The 21,828-nt window shown below is 39.8% G+C and overlaps 1 protein-coding gene across 3 annotated transcripts in view; it reads left to right on the forward strand.

Moving 5' to 3' along the window:
• MAP3K5 (mitogen-activated protein kinase kinase kinase 5) overlaps window positions 1-21,828 on the forward strand; it is a 214,427-nt gene that overhangs the window by 155,741 nt on the left and 36,858 nt on the right. For all 3 annotated transcript variants that reach the window (XM_060167802.1, XM_060167804.1, XM_060167803.1), the window contains exons 15-18: window positions 9,642-9,775; window positions 17,023-17,150; window positions 17,799-17,935; window positions 18,855-18,960. In XM_060167802.1, coding sequence (XP_060023785.1) covers window positions 9,642-9,775; window positions 17,023-17,150; window positions 17,799-17,935; window positions 18,855-18,960 — 505 coding nt within the window. The remainder of the gene's footprint in view (window positions 1-9,641; window positions 9,776-17,022; window positions 17,151-17,798; window positions 17,936-18,854; window positions 18,961-21,828) is intronic.

Here is a 21,828-nt window from a genome sequence, read left to right on the forward strand (position 1 = left end):
TGAACCCATATCTTAAATAGTTTAATGTATTAATAAATTTATATTGAAATCACTGAACAATGAATTACAGTTAACTGTAAGAGTTCTAACACTTGTCAGCTGTGGTCCCTGTTTTTGTTCTCCCAGCCTTTCATAGCTTCACTAAGAACAAGGGCATCTACACTGTTACCCAAGCCAGACACCTCAGAGCATCTTCTGCTCCAGCCTCACCCCCAGCATTTTCTCCAGTCCCTCACCCCATTCCATCAGTCCCCCATCTCAGGTCCTCAGAATCTCTCATGTGGCCTGATATCTCTCCTGCCATCAATACACTGTCCCTGCCATCACTGGAGAGATCTCTCAGGCAGATTTAATCCGGTGACTCCCCTAATTAAAAAGTTTTGTTTTTTCCTTAATTTTTTAAATTGGAGTACAGTTAATTTACAATGTTGTATTAGTTTCTGCTGTACAGTAAAGTGAGTCAGTTATACGTACACATATAGCCACTCTTTTTTAGATTCTATTCCCATACGGATCATTACAGAGTACTGAATAGAGTTCCCCATGCTATTCAATAGACCCTTATTAGTTATCTATTCTATATATACTAGTGTGTATATGTCAATCCCAATCTCCCAGTTTATCCCTCCTCCCCCCACCGCCCCATTCCCCCCTGGTAACCATACGTTTGTTTTCTACATCTGTGACTCTATTTCTGCTTTGTAAATAAGTTCATTTGTACCATTTTTTTAGATTCCACATATAAGCGATATTATAGGATATTTGTCTTTCTCTCTCTGACTTACTTCACTCAATATGATGATCTCTATGTCCATCCATGTCACTGCAAATGGTATTAAAAAAATTTAAAAATTAAAATGAAAAGGCTTTGATGCTACTCTTCGTAGAAGATTTCCGCACCATAGAGCATTCTTACCTCCCTGGCTGTAACTTAGCTTTCCTTTGCACTCTGCGGTCCAGCAATGCCGAACTCCCTTCCATTATTCAGACAGCCAGGCTGTTCCTGCCTCTGGGCTTGACGTGCAGGTGCCCAACCCCACATGCTTTTTCTGCTTTGTCCTACTTGGTGACTGCTTCCTAATTTTTTAAGATCCAGCTCAAGGGTTATTTTGACTTTTGAATCATTTTACTTTTGAATCATTTTCAACACCCCTTCTCACTTTTCTCTGCTCTTACAGCACTTTTGCCCACTCCTCTGCCCTAGCTCTCTTCTCATTGCCTTGTAATTCAGTAGCCTGCACCGTACTGTTTACATCCCAAGGCTGGACTGTGGCTCTCTTTCCCTTTTCACCACAGTCTTGCATGGTGTCAGGCATCCAAGCAGAAGTTCATTCAGAAGGCTTAGAAGGGTTTGAAGCTGGGGAGTGACAAAACCAGAGCTGTTTAAACCATATCTCAAACTGGGGGGAGGGGGATGTGGATTGCAGGGGGGCAGAGTAAATGCTGGGAAATGAGCTTGAAGATTGTTTAATCAATGTTAAGTCCATAATCAAGCTGAATACCATAATCAAGCCACTCAACCCATTCTCTTCATCTCTCTCTCTCTCTCTCTCTCTCTCTCACTCTCTCTTAGTTCCTTGAAAAAGCCATAAGTTACTGAGGTACTTTGGTGTTCAATACAGAATATGTTGTCTTCCTCCTCATGCCTCTCCCAAACATACATATATTCTCCTTCTCTTTTCCCCTCCTCGTCCTTTTTCTTTAATGCATTTGTAATATTTACCTCACTGTTTTATCAAAATGGGCATATGATTGACACAAGCCTCAGGTAATCATAGCAGCTGGCCCTGTGAACCTGTTTATATGTAGTTTCCAGGGTGCATAGAGAGGAAGTTGCCCCCTTGTGGGATGGGTTAGGGACAAGCAAGATAAAAGGACTGTTTTCCTTTCACTCAAACATCTGCCGGATGATGAAATACCTTACCGTTTTTTTTTTCTGTTGATTTGTCTCACAGACAGACATTAACAGTGAATGATGGTTTAGAATTCATTTAAATCAATTCAGAGTCATCCAGTAGCACACTGGTTTGTTTTTCTTTGGCATCCTATTTCTGTTTTTGTACAGATCTCAAGTTGAACATCCACAGTTACTGCACTGCCTGAGAAAAGCTATCACTTCTGGTGTTGTATGATAAGAATATCAGTTTGTTACTCATTCATTTATTCTGTTGTGAGAAAAAAACCTTTTTCCTCTACCACCTCAGGTTCAGTAATTGGGAGCCTGCAAATTAACTGACGAAAGACAGATTACAGAAGAAAAGACAAAGTTTATTTCTGTACGAGGGAACACGCAAAGAAGTGATTCCTGAACAACTAGAGTTAAGAGTTTATTTATCTTAATAAGGAAAGTTCTTAATAGGACTTCAAGGGAAAGCAACATGGTGGGAAACTAATGAGAAACAGTGGAAGGTACTGAAAGTTTTGAAAAGGTTTGGTTTAGTCATTTCTTATCCAGGTATAAGTGGTCCTAAACCTCCTGGAGAGGGGATTATGGAGCTGTATTTTCGAGAGACTTTGCTTAAGTCAGCAAAAAAAGTTTAGATAAGGCTTTTTCTGCAGCTGCAATTTATTCAGATGTTTTCAGCTTAAAATAATCTTGGCACCACATTAGTGGGTCCAAGTGGATTCTATCAGTTCACTCAGCAAATGTTTAGTGGACACCTGTGGAAGGCACTCTCTAGGAGCTGGGGATCCAGCAGAGAACAAAATACAGAAAATCCCTGTCTTCACTGCGCTTGCAGTATAGTGGGAGACTGATAATAAGTAAGTGAAATACATGCTATATTTGATAATGATCAGTATAAAGGAGACAAATTAGGCAGGGAAGGATTTAGGAAGTTACAGTGAAACAGGGTGTATAATTTTCGACAAGGAAACCAGGGAAGGCTCCTTGAGAAGGGAAGGTCTGAGTAAAGATCTGAAGGAGGAGAGAGCTATGAGATTAGATATCTGTACCTGCAGCGTTTTTCCTATTCTATTAATGCTATTAGTAGCATTAATGTTTTCATGAATTATGAAATGAATTAATGTAGTTATTAATGTTCTCAGCATTTACATATTACTAAGGCGATATAGACTGAAAATTAGCAAAGCTATCGTTTGGCTTTCTGAGGTGACTACTCAGCTAAGGTAATTAGGTGCCGGGGTAAGTACATGGCATTTTAGAAGGTGGCTGTTCTACTGTGGATCCCTGGATGGTGCAAGGACTAAGTGAGTCATCACTTCGTTGTTTGGCCTTGTCAGGACTGTCTTCCTACGCTCACTCTCCTCCCAGTGCCAGATTAGGCAGTTGTGGGCAGGCAACAAGAGAGGGCTGATTCTAGAAGCGTCCTCATCACTGCCTCAGAATGCAGTGGTCTCCCTCAGCAACAGCCTGAGTTGCTAGCCCTTTGTCGTAGAAATAGAATGCGAGCTATATAAGCAGTGTAATTTTATTTTTATTTTTTTAAATACTGAATTCGCCTTGTCCCCACCTTCCTTTTTCTACCTACTTGTCATTTGACAGACCCTGCCTTCCGTTGGCTTTTGGCCAGTGCTCTGTTCTACTTTTTCTGGCCATCACATAGATAATTCTCTCTTCTTGTAGATCAGGGCAGTTTTCTCAAGTCTGCTTTTTCAATTCATATCTCTGTATTGTAAGAATAGGAAAAAGGGGTTAAAAAAGAAGGAGAAACCAAGCGGCGGCTACCCATTGGAACGGTTTTCAGTTTTATTGAAAGCCCTTTTGATTTTTACCATGACCACTTCATTTAACAGGAGTCAACTTCTATACATAATATTGTTTTTTTAAAAAGGAATAGTCTGTTGATGCTTTACATTCCTTAGGGAAACTAAAACTTGAGCAGTTTCATCAAGGCTTATATATTCTTCTCTATGTTAAGTAAGTATCCCTGTGGCAAAGCTCCTTTCAATCAAAAATAAATGGATAGCAACATTAAATGTTTTGTTTTGGCACCTGGTTTTTAAAAAGGGTCTCATCAATTTTTTTTATAGCCTGATTGATTAATTAAGCCAATAATCACTGAGCCTCTACTACAAGCCAGATATGGCTAAGACTAGGGACAGAGAAATTAAAGTCCTGTTCTCAAAGAGCTCAGAGTACAGACTGGAATGTGGATTTGGGTAAGAGAAGAGTGAAAAAGGTGTGAGCGAGTGAGGGCAGAAGGCCTTGGAAGCATATCAGACCAGAATCTGACCCAGCTTTTGAGGGTCAGGTGGACAGTTCAAGAAAGCTTCCTTGTTTTGAAGGCAGAATTACCTAGGTAGAAAACGCATATGCGTAAAGGCACAAAGATCTGTGGAACCTCCCTGGGAATTCTGGGGGGACACTGATGAGATAGAAGGTTAGACACAGAGGCAGAAATAAGGTCCTGAAGGGCATTGATGCCAGGCTAAGGAGTTTGGATTTGATCCAGAAAGTCATGAGGAACGGATAAAGCAGAGGCAGTGGTATGAACATGGAAAGCTCACTTTGGAACTTTGAACTTTGGAAAGTTCACTGTCCACTTAATGGAGAATGAATTAGGGAACAGGGCAACAAGAGAGGAGAAGACAGAGAGGCCAATTAAGAGTCTGTAGAATTAGTACAGAAGCAAGGAAGGCCTGAAATGAGGCAAGAGCAGTGAGGATTAACCTGGTGGCATTTGGCAATCAGTTTGATGTGGGGAGTAAGGGAAAGGGAAGAATGGAGTCTAAGATGGCCAAGAGATGTCTACGGTATGCTTGAATAAGTGAATGGGTGTTCATTGGATATTGACAATGTGCTGGAACATCTTTACAGTACTGGTGTTTGGAACCAGAGCCAAGAACTAAGATGCAGCTCTCATGCTGTAAAAGGATTTTCCTTCACCATTGGCAGTAGAAGGAACAGAAAACCTGGAACCTGATGAGCTGGTTTAAACCACTGCTCTGACATACTTTCAGTGGAAGATACTTTTGATCATTTGTAAATTGGAGCTAATCATAGACCTTCCCTACTATGACAAAGGCTTATTATGACCATCAAATGAGGTAGGTTATTGAAAGCTGTTTTTTTTTCTTTTAATTATAGTGCATTGTAATAATGTAAGGTGGTGGTAGTACTAGGTTCAGTGTACAGGTTTCCGTCCCTTTGATAGACACACTGGCGAAGATGAGCTACTTTGGTGATGGTCCCTGTCCTGCCTCCTGCCAGCCTGGGTCCTGGCTGGTAGAGTTCCAGCATGCATGGTACAGCATGGCAGAAGTCCGGGCCACAGGAGTTGGGTGTAGAGACTTGGACTCCTTCAAGTGGAATTTTTGGACTATGTTTACTGCCTCTTTGCTGGAGTTTTATCTTAGTGTGGGGAAATTGCTAAATGATCCCTGTTTCCTATTCTCTCATCCTGTAAACATATCTAGTTTTCTCCTCTGGTCTAAGACAGCCTTCAACCATATATTAGGTAGCTAGGAGTATTCTCTATTGTACATTGGGTACAGTGTTGCCACCGGGCAAGTAGACACCTGTCTTCCAAAGCTTGGCCTCTTTCCTCTGCCAAAGAAGGGTCTACAACAGGGAGACCAGTGCTCACTCGGTCCTAGCATGTGGGCATAGCTTTCCCCAAAAGCATACAGCCTGATTGCCTTCTGTCAAGGCCTGGAAACCTATTGGAAACAAATAAACAAGCTGGTAACAGTATGCCCCCATATTCCTCATCCTCTGTGACAGTGGTCTCTCAAGTTGAGAGTGTATACCCCAGAGAGTTCACCAAGTAATCTGATTACCTACTTTGTAGGTAATTTGTCCTTGTTATCTCTGCTTTCTTTTATGATCTTCTCTTTGCCTTTCATATTTTGTAGTTTCCCTATATCATATCTGAGTGTGAATTTATTTTTACTTCTCCTACTTAGGGCTCAACTTCTGGAGGTTAGGTTTGAGTCTGTCTCAAATCTGTCTGGCCTTTTTTAGAGTGTCTTATCCTTTTCTCATGTTGTGGATTTCTTATTTTATATCTTTATGTTAAATGTACTTATTTTAGCATTTCAATTTGTTTTATTTTGTGAAATTTTAGGGATTGATATTTGTCAAATCAGCCAACACTCACTGATGGTGAATTGTTTCATTATATATTTTAAAATTTTGGATTGTGAGCTCAATTTCAGTGGTGCATTATCAGTGAGAATCCTGCATAGCCTGTGTTAAGGGAGTCTTCCTTTTAAATGTTTTGCTGTGTTTCTGTTGTCACTCCAGGGATTTCCCAGGCTCAAGACCAATTACGGGTATTAATTGTAAGTGTAAATGTAAACTTCAGACAGCATGAGGATCGGCCAATGGTTGGAAGTATTCAGAGGAGACTTGTTTTTGTCAACTCAGAGCTTAGTCTAAGACAGATAAGCTTTCTTTTTGTTTCTCAGTGCAGTGGGCTGACTTTTTTCTAATCTACCATCTCACCATGTTATAGTCCTCAAGGACCCTGGTTTTATGTGTTCCAGCTCCTCACCTTGCATAGGCACAAGGCTTCATTTCCTGTCCCCAATGACCATTAAGACCAAAGTCTCAGATAAGGAATTGGTGAATTGGAGCCCAAAGACCAAATCCAGCCCACCACTTCCCTTGGTAAATAAAGTCTTATTGGAACAAAACCATGCCCATTTGAATAGGCTGTTTACAGTGGCAGAGTTGAGTCAATGCCACAGAGATCGTTTGGCTCACAAATCTGAAAATATTCAATATCTGGCCATTTACAGAAAGTGTTTGCCAACCTCTGCCCTAGATTAATAAGTCTGAAAGCCCTGCCCTCATCCCCACCGCTTGGGCTGCAGGGACATCATTTCTTGTGATTATCCCTTTAGTGTTCCTTTTCCTCTTAATCTCTAGCTCCTTGAAGTCTTCTTTATGTTTTTATAAGCCTGGCTAGGCAATAGAAGTATTTTATTTTATCTAGGTATTTTGGACAGGAACATTTTCTTTTTTTTTTTTAAGTGAGAATTTTTTTAAATTTTATTTATTTATTTATTTATTGGCTGCATTGGGTCTTCATTGCTGTGCACAGGCTTTCTCTAGTGGCGGTGAGTGGGGGCTACTGTTCGTTATGGTGTGGAGCACAGGCTCTAGGTGCACGGTCTTCAGTAGTTGTGGCATACGGGCTCTGTAGTTGTGGCTCGTGGGCTCTAGAGCACAGGCTCAGTAGTTGTGGTGCACAGACTTAGTTGCTCCACAGCATGTGGGATCTTCCCGGACCAGGGATCGAACCCGTGTCCCCTGCATTGGCAGGTGGATTCTTAACCACTGCGCCACCAGGGAAGCCCAACATTTTCACATACCTAGCCTACTGTATTGCCAAAACCAGAAACTTATTCTACTGTCTTTGGATAGTAATATATTCTTCTTTTTTGTATTTTCTTGACTGACCACTTAACTTGATCATTTAAAATTTTTCTTTCTTTTCTAATGCAATTCTTTTTTTTAACATCTTTATTGGAGTATAATTGCTGTACAATGGTGTGTTAGTTTCTGCTTTATAACAAAGTGAATCAGCTATACGTATACATATATCCCCATATCTCCTCCGTCTTGCGTCTCCCTCCCACCCTCCCTATCCCACCCCTATACGTGGACACAAAGCACCAAGCTGATCTCCCTGTGCTATGCAGCTGCTTCCCACTAGCTATCTATTTTAGATTTGGTAGTGTATATATGTCCATGCCACTCTCTCACTTTGTCCCAGCTTACCCTTCCCCCTCCACGTGTCCTCAAGTGCATTCCCTATGTCTACGTCTTTATTCCTGTCCTGCCCCTAGGTTCTTCATTACCATTTTTTTTTTAGCTTCCATATATATGTGTTAGCATACGGTATTTGTTTTTCTCTTTCTGACTTACTTCACTCTGTTTGACAGTCTCTAGGTCCATCCACCTCACTACAAATAACTCAATTTTGTTTCTTTTTATGGCTGAGTAATATTCCATTGTATATATGTGCCACATCTTCTTTATCCATTCATCTGTCGATGGACACTTCGGTTGCTTCCATGTCCTGGCTATTGTAAATAGGGCTGCAATGAACATTGTGGTATATGACTCTTTTTGAATTATGGTTTTCTCAGGGTATATGCCCAGTAGTGGGATTGCTGGGTTGTATGGTAGTTCTATTTTTAGGTTTTTATGGAAGCTCTGTACTGTTCTCCATAGTGTCTATATCTAATGCAATTCTTTAAAGCCATGAAATTTTTCATCTCCTTGTCATTCTTTTCAACTATTTTGTAATTCCCATGATCATTTACTTTTTAATCCCTTGATAATTTTAAACTGTAATAGTCAGTTTTCAAACATAGTTTTTGGCTATCTTATTTTTAATATCTTATAGTCAAAGATCATGGTTTTTATGATAGCTATTCTTTGAAATTTGTCTAAATTTTCTTTGTGGCTTAATATGTGACTAAATATTTTATGTCTTTCATATATGCACAAAAGGAATTTATATCTGGATACAGGGTTCTCTCTGTATTTGTTATACCAAACTTGTTATTTGTGCCATTAGGGTCTCTATTTTGAATTTGTCTGCTAGATATATTGGTTTCTAAAAGAGTTCTATTAAAACCTATTGTGATTTATATTTGTCTATATTTCTCTGTAATTTTGTCAGCTCTGTATATTTTAAGGCTGTGTTGTTAGTGACTGTCAGATCATTATCCTCTTTTGGATGATTTTTTTGTTTTAAAGTTAACTTTGCAGGTTTATGAATGTTAGAAATCAGGTTTTTTTTAATGGCTAACTCAAACCCTTCAGTGAGTTGAACCTAGCTATATGCTGTCAGTTTTATACTCTAGCAAAATGTAGACAAAAGAAGGAGCTTGTGCTTATGGTCTCCCCTGCTGGTTTGTAGTTTTACATTGGGTTTCTACAGACACTTGGCTTGATCATTTGATGACCCTGAATCCTGTAGTTTAAGTTCACAACAAAAGATGTGCCTTTCTGGGTGACACCTCCAGGTCTGAGAAGGTCCCTCTCTACCAAATGTCACTATACCCCTTTCATTTGATCCATTTTCCATATTCAGCTGACACGCTTGACGCTTTGGGGTTTAGGGCTGTAAATATTTCCTTTTTACATCAAAAATGAAATGTTTCCTTCATTTTTATTTTTAAAATGTTTTTTAATCTTGGGGAATTGGGAATCGGGGCTGAAGTACAAATAATCCTTACTTTATTATTGTCAACCAGTAGGACCTCAAAATTTTCCTCTTAAGCAAAGCCTTTCAGTGGTTTTATTCCCCTGGCAGAGCGTGAAATACTTTCATAGTACCAAAAGCTGAAAAACAAAAGAAAGGTTAATGAGATGTGATAGCTATTGATAGACATTGATGCTAATCATACTCATCTCCAGAATCAGTGAAAACCAGGATTCAGTGGGTAGAAAACTCCAAGTGGGCTTTTGGAGAAGCACCTTTACAGATTTAAATACAGTCCCCCCTCTATTCATAACAGTTGTGAAAATATGAACACACTATGCTCTATGCTGAGTCTGTATTTTGGTTCTTGAAGCTGCTGCTTTGAACTTCGTCGTATTCTTTCCCTCGTTAAAGCCATTTGATAAAATAAGAAAAAATGCTCTTGGAAAAAGTTGATGTTTAAAATGTGGACTGCAACTAATTTTCAATCTTCTCTCCCCCTTTTTCCTTTTGTAGTATGACTATGAATATGACGAAAATGGTGACAGAGTCGTTTTAGGAAAAGGCACTTATGGGATAGTTTATGCAGGTCGAGATATGAGCAACCAAGTCAGAATCGCCATTAAGGAAATCCCAGAGAGAGATAGCAGGTACAGTAATTGTGACTAATGAAAGCTGTTTTCTAAGGTATTTTGGTTGTTAATAGCATTTAAAAAAATATTTTGATAATATTCTAATTAATGAAACTCTGTCTGAAAACTCCATGGCTTTAGTTAGCTCCCTCTGAGGCTTAGCTGCTGCATCATTCAGTGATTCAAGCACAACACTTTAGTGGGGAAGGATGGCATCTCCGAGGTAACAAGGACAGGACTTTCAAAGAGAAGAAAAGAGAATAGTCCTGCGTATGTTGGGCTCAGGTTATGTTGGATCATGGTTGGTTTATTATCTAGATAGATGGGGAATAAGCACCAGCAGAAATGGTTTGAACCAGGGGTTCCAATTTCCGGTCAGACATGTAATGACGTTGGAAGTCAGCACTCCATCCTAAACAGCAAGTGGAGAGCTGAACAAACTGAGAAATCAACAACTCTTACTTTTTCCGAGCCGTTGGAAAAGCGACGTCACAGGACAAACCACCGCCCCCCACATTGGAGACACAGTTGTAGGGCAGAAGCCCTATCAGATCCTCACAAAGAATGTCAGAGAAAGTCCCCTTCCCCAGGCTTCCTGCGGAGGTAGAGGGGAAATAACCATTTGGAAATACACCTGTTCTTAACAAGGCCTGCCCTCAAGAGAAACTATTCTACCAGAGCCTAAACTCTGTGTCATCAGAGCCTAACTAACCTAGGGGAAGAGACATGCCCAACCCCAGGCCCCTCTAGCCATCCTATTCCACCGAAGCGGGGACTGAGAAACATTTGTGAAGTACACAGCTCAGCAGTGCAGGCTCTCTAAAAGACAAGAGACTAATTCACAAAACCACAGAACAATGCTTCCCCTCACCCCACACCTCAACACCATACCACTAAAGGTCTATTTAGCAGAGTTCTTTTTACCTAATACATCATGTCCAGATTTCCACAGCTTTTTTTGTTTGTTTGTTTTGGGTTTTTTTACAAAGCATACTGAAAGGCAGCAAATACAGTTTGAAGACACAGAGCAAGCATTAGAACCAGACTCAGATATGACAGGGATGTTGGAATTATCAGACTGGCAAATTTAAAACAACTGTGATTAATATGCTAAGGGCTCTACTGGAAAAAGTAGAAAACATTCAAGAACAGATGTCAGTGTAAATGGAGAGATGGAAATGCTAAGAAAGAATGGAAAAGAAATGCTAGAGGTGAAAAACACTGTAACAGAAATGAGTTTGAGGATATGTCGATAGAAACATTCGAAACTGATAAGCAAAGAGAAAAAAAGACTGAAAAAATTGAACAGAACATCCAAAAACTGTGAGTTGACTATAAAAGGTGTGACATACCTAAAGGGAATACCAGAAAGAAAAGAGAAGGAGAAGAAATATTTGAGGAAATGGTTTGAACCACACATAATGGGGCCTTGAGGAAAATGGAATGGTTTTTAGGAACAAGAAAGTTGTGCGGGGAGCAGGACAGCTGTGGTGGCAGGGTTATCTGTTGCTCCGTGCTCCAGTGCTCTGTCCTACCGTTTGTTTCTCCAAACAACAATTCTCTCTTCTCTCAGTCTCATGATTTCTGCTGCCTCATAGCTTTTCTTACGGCTTCTCTTTGTAAGGTAGCTGCTCCTACAATCAATTATTTACATTTTCTACATGTTGTGGATTCAGACTCTGAAAGAGAGCGAATTGGATTGAGTCTCTTGTTGCAACATTTCTTATTCGGCCAAACTTCAATGCTGGGTTACATCATGGATTTATTTTGGCTGCCCCTCAAGTTCACGGTATTTGGCCAACGTGGTACAGTCACATGATTGGCTTTCTTCAGAAAGGACACTCCTATGTTTACCCAACCTTTCCACTTGTAAATCTAAAAGGCACCTCAAGGTTAACATGGCCCAAGCTGAACCATGGATTTTTTACCCTCAAATGCACTTGACCTGCAGGATTCCCTATCTCGGTTAATCTCACCCCACCCATCCAGGTGTTGAGGCTACTAGAATTCATTTGGATTCCTCTCTGTCTCAGTTTACGTTACTCCATCATAAGTTCTACTGTTGTCTCAACCTCTAATGCTTTCCGAATTTTTCCACTCTTTCCCATCACCAGTCTAAGCCTTCGGGTTTCCCACGCAGACTCCTTACTGCAACTGATTCATAACTAGTCTCTGCATTTGAGGTAGGAGATAGATGGGCCCCTGGGCTGGACAGCTGGTGTTTGTCAAGTGGAGTAAAATTGAAGCCTTGTTTTCCCTAGACACTCCAAGGACAAAATTAGTGGCCGGAGCTGAACTCTGCTGAGGTAAAGAGATAAGATGACCACTCCTAAGGTCAAGGAAAACTTCCCTGTCTGCACATGCACAGGAAGCCTCCTTGGGGGTCAGAAAGGGAGGGGGACCCACCCCATAATAAGTGTGGACATGCACCCACAGGCCTCTGCAGTGGAATCCATCTTAGCAAAAAATTGTGCACGCATGTTGGGGAACAGGTCAGGTGTGAAAAAAGAAACAAGGTAATTGGCCAAAGGTAAACAAAGACCTGGAAGGACTGTCCTATATGAGTGATTTAAATCACCTCTTTACTGCACTCCTCCTCTTTAGAGAGGACGCCTGTACCCTTTCTCTCTGGGTGTGTATTTCTGCCTTGCTTCTGTCTTAAATAAATAAATGGTTCTTAGTGTGCTCTCCCACTTGTTGTGCTGTGTCTCTAATAATAAACTTTGTGCCTGTTTTACAGTTTTTGCCTCCTTGAAACATTCTTGCTTTCAAACGGGGACAAGAACCAGGGGAACTTTGCTTCTAGCCTCTAGCCCCTGGTGGACTAGCAGCTAGGATTCCTGGTTTTCATCCAGGCTACCCAGGTTCGACTTCTGTGTAGAGAACTAAGATCTCTTCAAGCCCGCTCACTGCTGGCTCTCCAAGATCACTTCACTCTTTCCTCCACTCCTACTCCACCCTTCCAGAACCCTTAGCATAGACATCTGCCTCCCTCTGGGGCCTCACCTTCTCTATTGCAGCCACGCTGTGCTCTCTCTGTCCATCAGGCCCACCAAGGCTCAGTCCCCAGATTTTGGCAGGATTGCCTCATTTTCATCAGTTAGGTCCCAGTTCAATTCTCAGGCCCTCAGAGACGCCTTCTCTGATTACCCCAAGCTGAAAAAAAACACCTTTCTTTCCCATGCATCCAGTGTCCCAGGCCTCAGCTCTCTTTCTGCTTCTCCATCCTTAGTCTCCATCCTTGGTGCATGACTGTGACAAGGGGCCACTGTGCCTTCAGCCTCCATATCTGCATTGCAGGCAGGAAGAGGAAAAAGGAAAACAAATTTTCTCAGAAATGTCCAGCATACTTTCGCCTCTGTTTCATTGGCCAAAAGTGGACACCCATAACTACAAAGGAGGCTAGAAACTCCATAGCTTTTAAGTTGGCCAGTTGTTTCTCCAAACAAAATCATAAAAAGAGGGAAGAACAGATATTAGATAGGCAGACAGTAAATTCAATTTTATGTTTCTGTGGTATTTTTGCAGTTTCCCCTTGGTTAGTTCATGAGACATATATATGAGTTCTTACGGGATGGTGATAGAAACTATTCATTAAATACCTAAGGGAATATACATAAATTTGTCATATTAAAATTTTTGTTAAATATTCCTATAGGTTCTTAAGTATTATATACATAGAGTGGATTTTTAAGCAATACAAGATTTTAAAGTGTTGTCACTATCAAATTGCTGCAGCAAGCTCACTAATCTGCAGCAACATCACCTCCTTTCCCACCGCCAGATAAATTTAAATAGGTACTTGGAAGGAAACCACTTTTAAAACTATCTTTGTAGCTTAAGTTTATTCAGCTGCCACTGTGCACACACAGAGTACACCAACACCAATAAAGATCCGTTTGGTATAATATGGGTTGTTTGAAAATACTTGTGTGACAAGCCCTTCTCTTGAACAACTAGTGTGGGACATCTTTTTGTGACCTCTAAAAGAAGATTGCAGTGAAGTCTATCATGTTATCGTGAGATATATCACACAAAGGTATTTCTACCTTTGTGACCTGGAGAGGTTTTTTCAGGTTGCTTTTGGTAGCAGTTACAAAGGATAATTGCTAAGATGGTAGAATGGGTATGAATAATGCGTAATCCAGCATATAGTAACCACTGCCATCTGGGGTGAAGGATCATAGCAACAAAAACAGCTTCTTCTGTGTTTCCCTCACATTCTAAAAACGCTGCGTTAGCGCATCACAGTCGTCATAAGAGCGAGCTGGTGCATTTTACGGACACTCTCATAGTCTGTCTCAGCTAGTTGTTCATCTCAGGTTGGCTTCCGCTAACATTCTACACACCCCTCAACTATTAACTTAGATCAGGTATTTCCACCCAGCTGTATACTAGAGCCATTTGGGGAACTTTACTGATACTCAGGCCCTACCCCTCAGAATTCTGGGGTGGGTCGTGGGCATTGATATTTTTAAAAATCCTTCCGGGAGATACAAATGTCCAGCCAAGGTTGGGAACCACTGCTTTGGATGGTTGTAGTGGGAATTTGACTCAGCAGAGGTGCTCTGGAGACATGTATGACTTAATAATTTTTCAAAACTAAATGCATGTATCTCTATCTGTACCATTTCTTCTTTCCATTGTCACAGCTAATTGAAAAGAAACGGGATTTTTTTTGTAATTCCTATAGACGAACATTGCTTATTGACCTGAGCAAATTATAATTTCATGCTAATTCAGTGCTTGATACTTAAACTTTCACTTACATTTAGTGAGAATTGCTAGGTGTTACTAAGCATTTCCATATTGGAGAAAAGTTCTTTTTCTTAGCCAGGATGAATCCTGACTATTATTGGAACTTTGAGCTATCCTTTGGTTACGTAAGGAGGAGTGTGTGTAGTACATTTGTTTCTCCAGGATCTTATATTTAAACATTTGTGATTGATATTTAATAGAGTGTCAGGGGTGGGAGCCCTTTAATTATCATAAACTGAGTTAGCCTCTTGCTTCAGATAATTTAGGCATCTTGATCTATCAAATCTATAGAATTGGCCCAATATTGCCACTATTTTATTTCATGCATATCAAGAGCAATCTTAGTAATTAGTGTTAATAAATTGTTTTAAACTCCATGGAAAAAGTAACTTGTAAATGTCTTCATAGTTGAGAGTCATTACCTAAGGATCTTCTTGGTAACACTGGTATTTCTTGTGTTAACTCATTCAAGCAATATTCAAAATGGTGTTGTCCCTAATTGATACCTTGTTAAGGGGGTTAGTTTAATACCAGCCTTTAGTTCCTAGAGCAATTCTAAAGAAAACTAAAATTAGTAAAAAATCTAATATACAAGTCAATTTTTTGTTGTTGTTGGCAGCTTTCTGAGTAATATTTCACAGAATATAAAAGTTTGTTTAAATTAAATGAATTTGTAGGAATTCCCTGGCAGTCCAGTGGTTAGGACTCAGCGCTTTCACTGCCAGAGCCTGGGTTCAATCCCTGGTCAGGGAACTAAGATCCCACACGCTTGGCAGCATGGCCAATAAATAAATAAGTAAATAAATTTGTAAAATATATTTTAAAATTAATTAATTAAATGAATTTGGGTTTTTTGTAACCTACTAATATATTATTCAATACTAACTGATTCTAGTATTTCTTACTGGCATTCAAAAAAAATCCATTCTCCTTATATGGATTTGCCATTATAAGATCTGAGCATTTCTTACATGTAGAACTGAAGCAAATTATGAGGCAGTACACTTGTATTTTATGTTTTAGTGGTTAATGCCTTTCATACCTGTAGCCTCCATTGTACGACAGAAAAAAATTAGGGAATAGCTTTGAGTCTCTGTTTATGTTTATCGTTGCTGACATCCTACCACAGTTAGTTATATAATAATTATAGTAATATAATATATGATGGTATATTAATATTCAGGATTGTTAAGAGCCTACAAACTTCATAGTACTTCAGATAATCATCAAAAGTGTTGTTCTGATTCCACATATATGCATTAATATATGATATTTGTTTTTCTCTTTCTGACTTCACTCTGTATGATGATCTTATTTACAAAGCAGAAATAGAGACACAGATGTAGAGAACAAACATGGACACCAAGCGGGGAAAGTGGAGGGTGGGGGGAAGGGGATGGGATGAGTTGGGAGATTGGGATTGACATGTATACACTAATATGTATAAAATAGATAACTAATAAGAACTTGCTGTATAAAAAATAAATAAAATTCAAAAAAAATGTATGGGTACCAAAGGGGAAGGGGGGGATGAATTGGGAGATTGGGATTGACATATATACACTATTGATATTATATATAAAATAGGTAACAAGTGAGAACCTACTGTATAGCACAGGGAACTCTGCTCTGTGCTCTGTGGTGACCTAAATGGGAAGGAAATACAAAAAAGAGGGGATATATGTATATGTATAGCTGATTCACTTTGCTGTACAGTAGACACTAACACAATATTGTAAGGCAACTATACTCCAACAAAAATTAAAAAAAAAAAAAGTGTTGTTCTGTCTGTTCTAGAAATACAAAACACTTTCATCTTATAATTTGATAAAGCAGTATATACCAAGTACATGATTTTGAGGTCTGGTCTAAAACTGGTCTTTCAGTATGGAGGCTCGATTAGGATTGGGTAAAAAAATTATGATAGAATAGAATTGGATAGAACAGAATCAAGGAGGCTTGGCATATAATGGTTTTATGTTTTCTACTGAAGAGTTGCTGGGCCTTTCAGTAAGTTCTGGAATGAATATTAAAATTATTTGCAATTTTTATCTTCCTGAGCAAGAATCTCCTGGAATAATAAACTTATGAAGCCAGTGGAATAGAAGGTCGTGTTAATGTGGACAGTGAGCTGTGTGGATGATTTCAATTTTCCTGGGTTCAAATCTTAGCTCTTTCACTTACTAGCCTCGAGATCTTGGGCAGGTTAGTTATCCTCTCTGTGAATCAATTTCCTTATCTGTAACATGGACATCTTAGTAGTACCTTCTCATGGGCTTGTTGTGAGAAATGAGTTAATATATACAGAAGACCTAGAACAGTACCTGATACATTTCCCCTTAGACCCTACCAGGGTTCCAACTTCACAGAATTTATGTGATGAGAAATAAAGGCCTTAGATGGTCATATTTGATTTCATATATGGGAATTTTCCATTTGTATTGCTTAAATTTTTACACAAAAGTCTGGCTACATAATTAGCTCACTGGCATTTGCATGTCTTTCAGATACTCCCAGCCCCTACATGAAGAAATAGCACTGCATAAGCATCTGAAGCACAAAAATATTGTTCAGTATCTGGGCTCTTTCAGTGAGAATGGTTTCATTAAAATCTTCATGGAGCAGGTCCCAGGGGGTAAGAGATGGTTTTCTTTCTTTAAAAAGTGTAAGTTTCTTCTATGTATAAATAAGCTACAAGGATATATTGTACAACACAGGGATTATAGCCAATATTTTATAACTATAAATGGAATGTAACCTTTAAAAATTATGAATCACTATGTTGTACACCTGAAACTTATATAATATGGTACATCAACTATATCTCAATAAAAATAAATAAATAAAGTATAGGAAAACCTCAGAAAACAACTTACTTAAAAAAATATATGTTTCTAGGGCCTTGAAGAGGAGTAAAATTGAATGGGATTTACTAGTTTACAGGTCTTAATTTGTCTAAATGTACAGAAAAATTTGACATATGACATTACCTTACAGTTTATCAGGGGACAATAAATAAGTATCAGAACTGTTTTTGTATCAATCATCGTGACTTGGATTCAGGTTAGCAAACTGAGTGGTCTTTGACTGTGTTTGATAATGACCATCTTCAGAGCAGGGACACTTTCCTATTTATATTTGAGCCCAAGTACTGTATCTAGTATAGTACCTGGGCCACTGTTAATAACCAATAAATGTTAGCTTAAATTCATGGTACATTATTAATGTGCTTTAAAGAATTCATTTGGATAAGATTTTATCCACTGTCTCTCCCTACTTACAGGAAGTCTTTCAGCTCTCCTTCGTTCCAAATGGGGCCCACTGAAAGACAACGAGCAAACAATTGGCTTTTATACCAAGCAAATACTGGAAGGATTAAAATACCTCCATGACAATCAGATAGTTCACCGGGATATAAAGGTAGGATGAGCTAGGATTCATTCTCCTAAATTCCCTGATGAGTAATTGTTTTATTTGCAAAAGTCATATTGTCTTATGGGTAGCAATTTGGAATGATAAGTAAATCCTAGAAACAGCAGAAATATATCACTCTGCCCTGAGTCAGTTATTGATATTCATGTCTTATCTCTTCTACTCAAGGAATAAACCCCTTAACCATGTTCAACCAAAAAAGATTCAGTTTGCACTATATGCCTGGCCCTGTTTCAGGTGCCCTGTGGGACTGGTGGCTCAGCAGAACAAAGTTAAACAGGATATGGTCCTTGCTCCCGAGAGGCTTACAGGCTGGTTAATCTTTGTATACTTACTACTCAGTAAATATTTGTTCAATTAATGGATGAATAGTTAGAAGGAAAAAATAAAATCCCCACTTCAAGTATCATATACTCATGTGTTGAACTAAAATTAGATAATTTATGAAATTCTCCTTAAAAAGGGAAGATTCAGAACTAGTAAATTTATGACAAAGTCTGGACTATTGAAAGTAAGTTAATATTACTACCCTAAAACCAACCCAAATACCCATTTATTTGTGCTGCCCCTAAATATTCCAGGAAAAAAGTAAAACAACATAGAAAAGAAAGGAAAGTGATTGAGAAGTTAAAAATATTGTAAGTTATCATACCCATATCACACACAAATAGCCCCTACTATCTGTAAACCTCGTTTGACCTTGTGACCTGAGTAGCAGATTGTGAACTGATAATATGTAAACGAAAGTGGTGTCGAGAATTCACTACTGAGATTAACTATTAAGGAAGAGTATACAATCAGTGTCCTTTTTGCTGTAAGGACACCTTTACTTACTAGACTTTCAAGCCAACAACAAACAATATTGGAAGAAAGATAACATTTTTGATTAAAATTCTCTCTTCTCTAGGGTGACAATGTGTTGATTAATACCTATAGTGGTGTTCTCAAGATCTCTGATTTCGGGACATCAAAGAGGCTTGCTGGCATAAATCCATGTACTGAAACTTTTACTGGTATGTTTTTGCAATGATGATAGAGACCTTATGTAATTAAAGAAATAATTGCTGCATTTGAGCATAATGTGAGAGAGAAATTTAGTCTGTGTTCTCACCAACATTAATGTTGATATCTTTTGATGCCCTGAAAAATGTGATAGAGAATTTGATCTGGCCCATTTCTTACCTGGTATTTATATGACTCGCTCAGGCTCCTGCTTAATGCCGCTGAAGATTTTTTTTTTAACTCTCAATTCGTTATTTGTTTTTCTTTTCATGTCATTACTTCTCTCCTGGTTGGTCTACAACCACTATAATCCCGACAAGATTCCTTTTTTTAACGTTTCTTTAGCCCAGCCTCTCAGTGATTCTTACTTATACTTTAATCATTTCCCATTTGGACTGTGAGTTCCCTCTTTCCTAATCTGTTTACTCCCTGTGGTCTGTTCCCCTACACAGCACATAAATAACTAAGATTTCAATTCAGAAAAAGGAAGTGACTCACTAACTCAGAAGCAGGGTGGGGAGAAAACTTTCCCCGAGAAATTAGGCAATGCAGCTACTGAGCTGCCGCTGGAGCAAAATCCTGGGAGGGTGGAGACAAAGTGATTTCCAAACAGGTGACAGTAGCCAAGAGGAAACAGAGGCTCAGAGAGATTGACTGCCCAACAGTTATGGGGAGGACATCTGGAACTCCAATCCTGCTCTCCACTCCAAGTTTTTACCACTCCATTATTCTGCTAATTCTCATGAAATGTTAAGTTCTTGTTATTGGGAATTCCCTGGCGGTCAGTGGTTAGGACTCAGTGCTTCCACTGCTTTGGCCCTGGGTTCAATCCCTGGTCAGGGAACTAAGACCCTGCAAGTGGCATGGTGCGGCCAAAAAAAAAAAAAAAAAAAAAAAAAGATAATGAATTATCTTTGGTCTAATATAAAGCAAAATGGACAGATGTCCCCCTTTCTGAATTCTGTGAGGAGGTGGCATGGCCTCCATTTTGCAGATGAGGAAATTGAGAGAGAGAAGGGACTTCATACCCAGAAGAAACGATAGAACTCAGATTTGTAATCTACCCCTTGTTCTTTGCTTTGATCTTCTTGCCCAGTCCATCTTTCTCTCCACCTTGCTGAAGAATCTGTTCTGGAAGCCTGGAAAGGGGAAAGGAAGAGAGAGAGAAAGTCTATAAGGCTTCGCCTCAGAACATTCAATCAGCAAATTCTCTGACCCCATTCCTACTCTCACTGCAGTGGGTATTTCAGGGCACAGAATTAAACACATTTACAATGTATTTTTTTGAACAAAATAAATTTCATCCTTCTAGCAACTTTAAATATATTTACATTTCTTTTCCTCATACTCCCTCCATTTGGCAAGAGTCACTTTAGATGGTGCCAAGACTCAGTAATTTCTGCAAAGAAAATCCTTACTTTCAGACTCTTGATTTGGGCAAGGTGTTAATTTACTATCTGCTGCTTATCTTTAAAACATTTTTTTTTAATTGCCAGAGAAGTTGTAGTAAAGCAGTCCTCCAGGACCCCTTTGCCTGGACTTCTTGCACTGACCTCTCATGATGTGATGTGTGTGACACATATGCGTGGGTCTGTCTCCAGCGCTGATCACGAGGGCCTGGGGTGTGCAGACCTCACAGCACTTAACTCAGTGCTGGCCAAGGCACAGGTGTAGGCAACCTCTGATGAACTGAGTTGAAAGACAGTGACCTGTGTGACTTCTTCGTGATTTGGTGAGAGGGAAGGCAGCAGCAACTACTCCCTGTGGAGCGCTTACTGCATCCCTGTTAAGTGCATTATATGTTATTTCATTGAAATTCATATATCAGCCCTAATCCTTAGGTATCATTTTCCCAGTCTATGGTGAGAAAATTAAGGTTCAAAGAGGTTAAATAACTTGCCTGAGGTCACAAATCTAGTAAGGAAAAGAGCTGCAATTCAACTAGACTTAACATGCCAAATGGAATGAATTAGCTTCTCCCCGAAACCTGTTCCACCCACCCTCTTCTCTGTCTCGATTGGCCACTCCAAACTTAGAGTTATCCATGGTGCCTCTCTTTTCTCACGCTTCAACTCAATCCACCAAGGAAACCTATTGGCTCTGCCTTCAAAATGTGTCCAAATTTGGACCAGTTCCTCCTTCCTTCCACAGCTCCCACCTCACCTGCATGACCTCAATAGCCTGTTCTCCCTGCTTCCACTCTTGCCCCTACGGTCTTCCCTCAACACCACGGCCAGAGCAATCCTGTAAAAACATAATTCAAGCCCTATCACTCAAAGACCTCAATGGCTTTCTATTTTTTGAGTAAATAGACACCAGAGTCCTTACAATGATGGACAAGGCTCAGACCTACTCGGAGTCCGTTACCTTTTAGACCCACTTCCTATCCTTCCCACCTTGCACAGGCCTTCCTGCACTTCCTTCATTACACCAGGCGGGGTCCTGCTGCAGGGCCTTTGCACATGCTTTTCCTTCTATAACACTCTTCTCCCAACTCTCTGCCTGGCTCAGTCCCTCACTTCCTTCAAGCCTTAACTCGGATGTCATCTCAGTGAGGCCTGTGATTGCCCTGTTTACATGGCAGCCCTTCCCTGGGCACTTCTTTTTTTTTTTTTTGCGGTACGCGGGCCTCTCATTGTTGTGGCCTCTCCCGTTGCGGAGCACAGGCTCCGGACGCACAGGCTCAGCGGCCATGGCTCATGGGCCCAGCCGCTCCGCAGCATGTGGGATCTTCCTGGACCGGGGCACGAACCCGTGTCCCCTGCATCGGCAGACGGACTCTCAACCACTGCACCATCAGGGAAGCCCTCCTTATTTTTATAAACACAGCCAGTTTCTAGCCTTTGATAGTGGATTTTGTAGGAACTGTTCAGAGGAAA

Source organism: Lagenorhynchus albirostris, chromosome 12 (genome assembly GCF_949774975.1).
Source record: "Lagenorhynchus albirostris chromosome 12, mLagAlb1.1, whole genome shotgun sequence".
Classification (NCBI taxonomy): Eukaryota; Metazoa; Chordata; class Mammalia; order Artiodactyla; family Delphinidae; genus Lagenorhynchus; species Lagenorhynchus albirostris.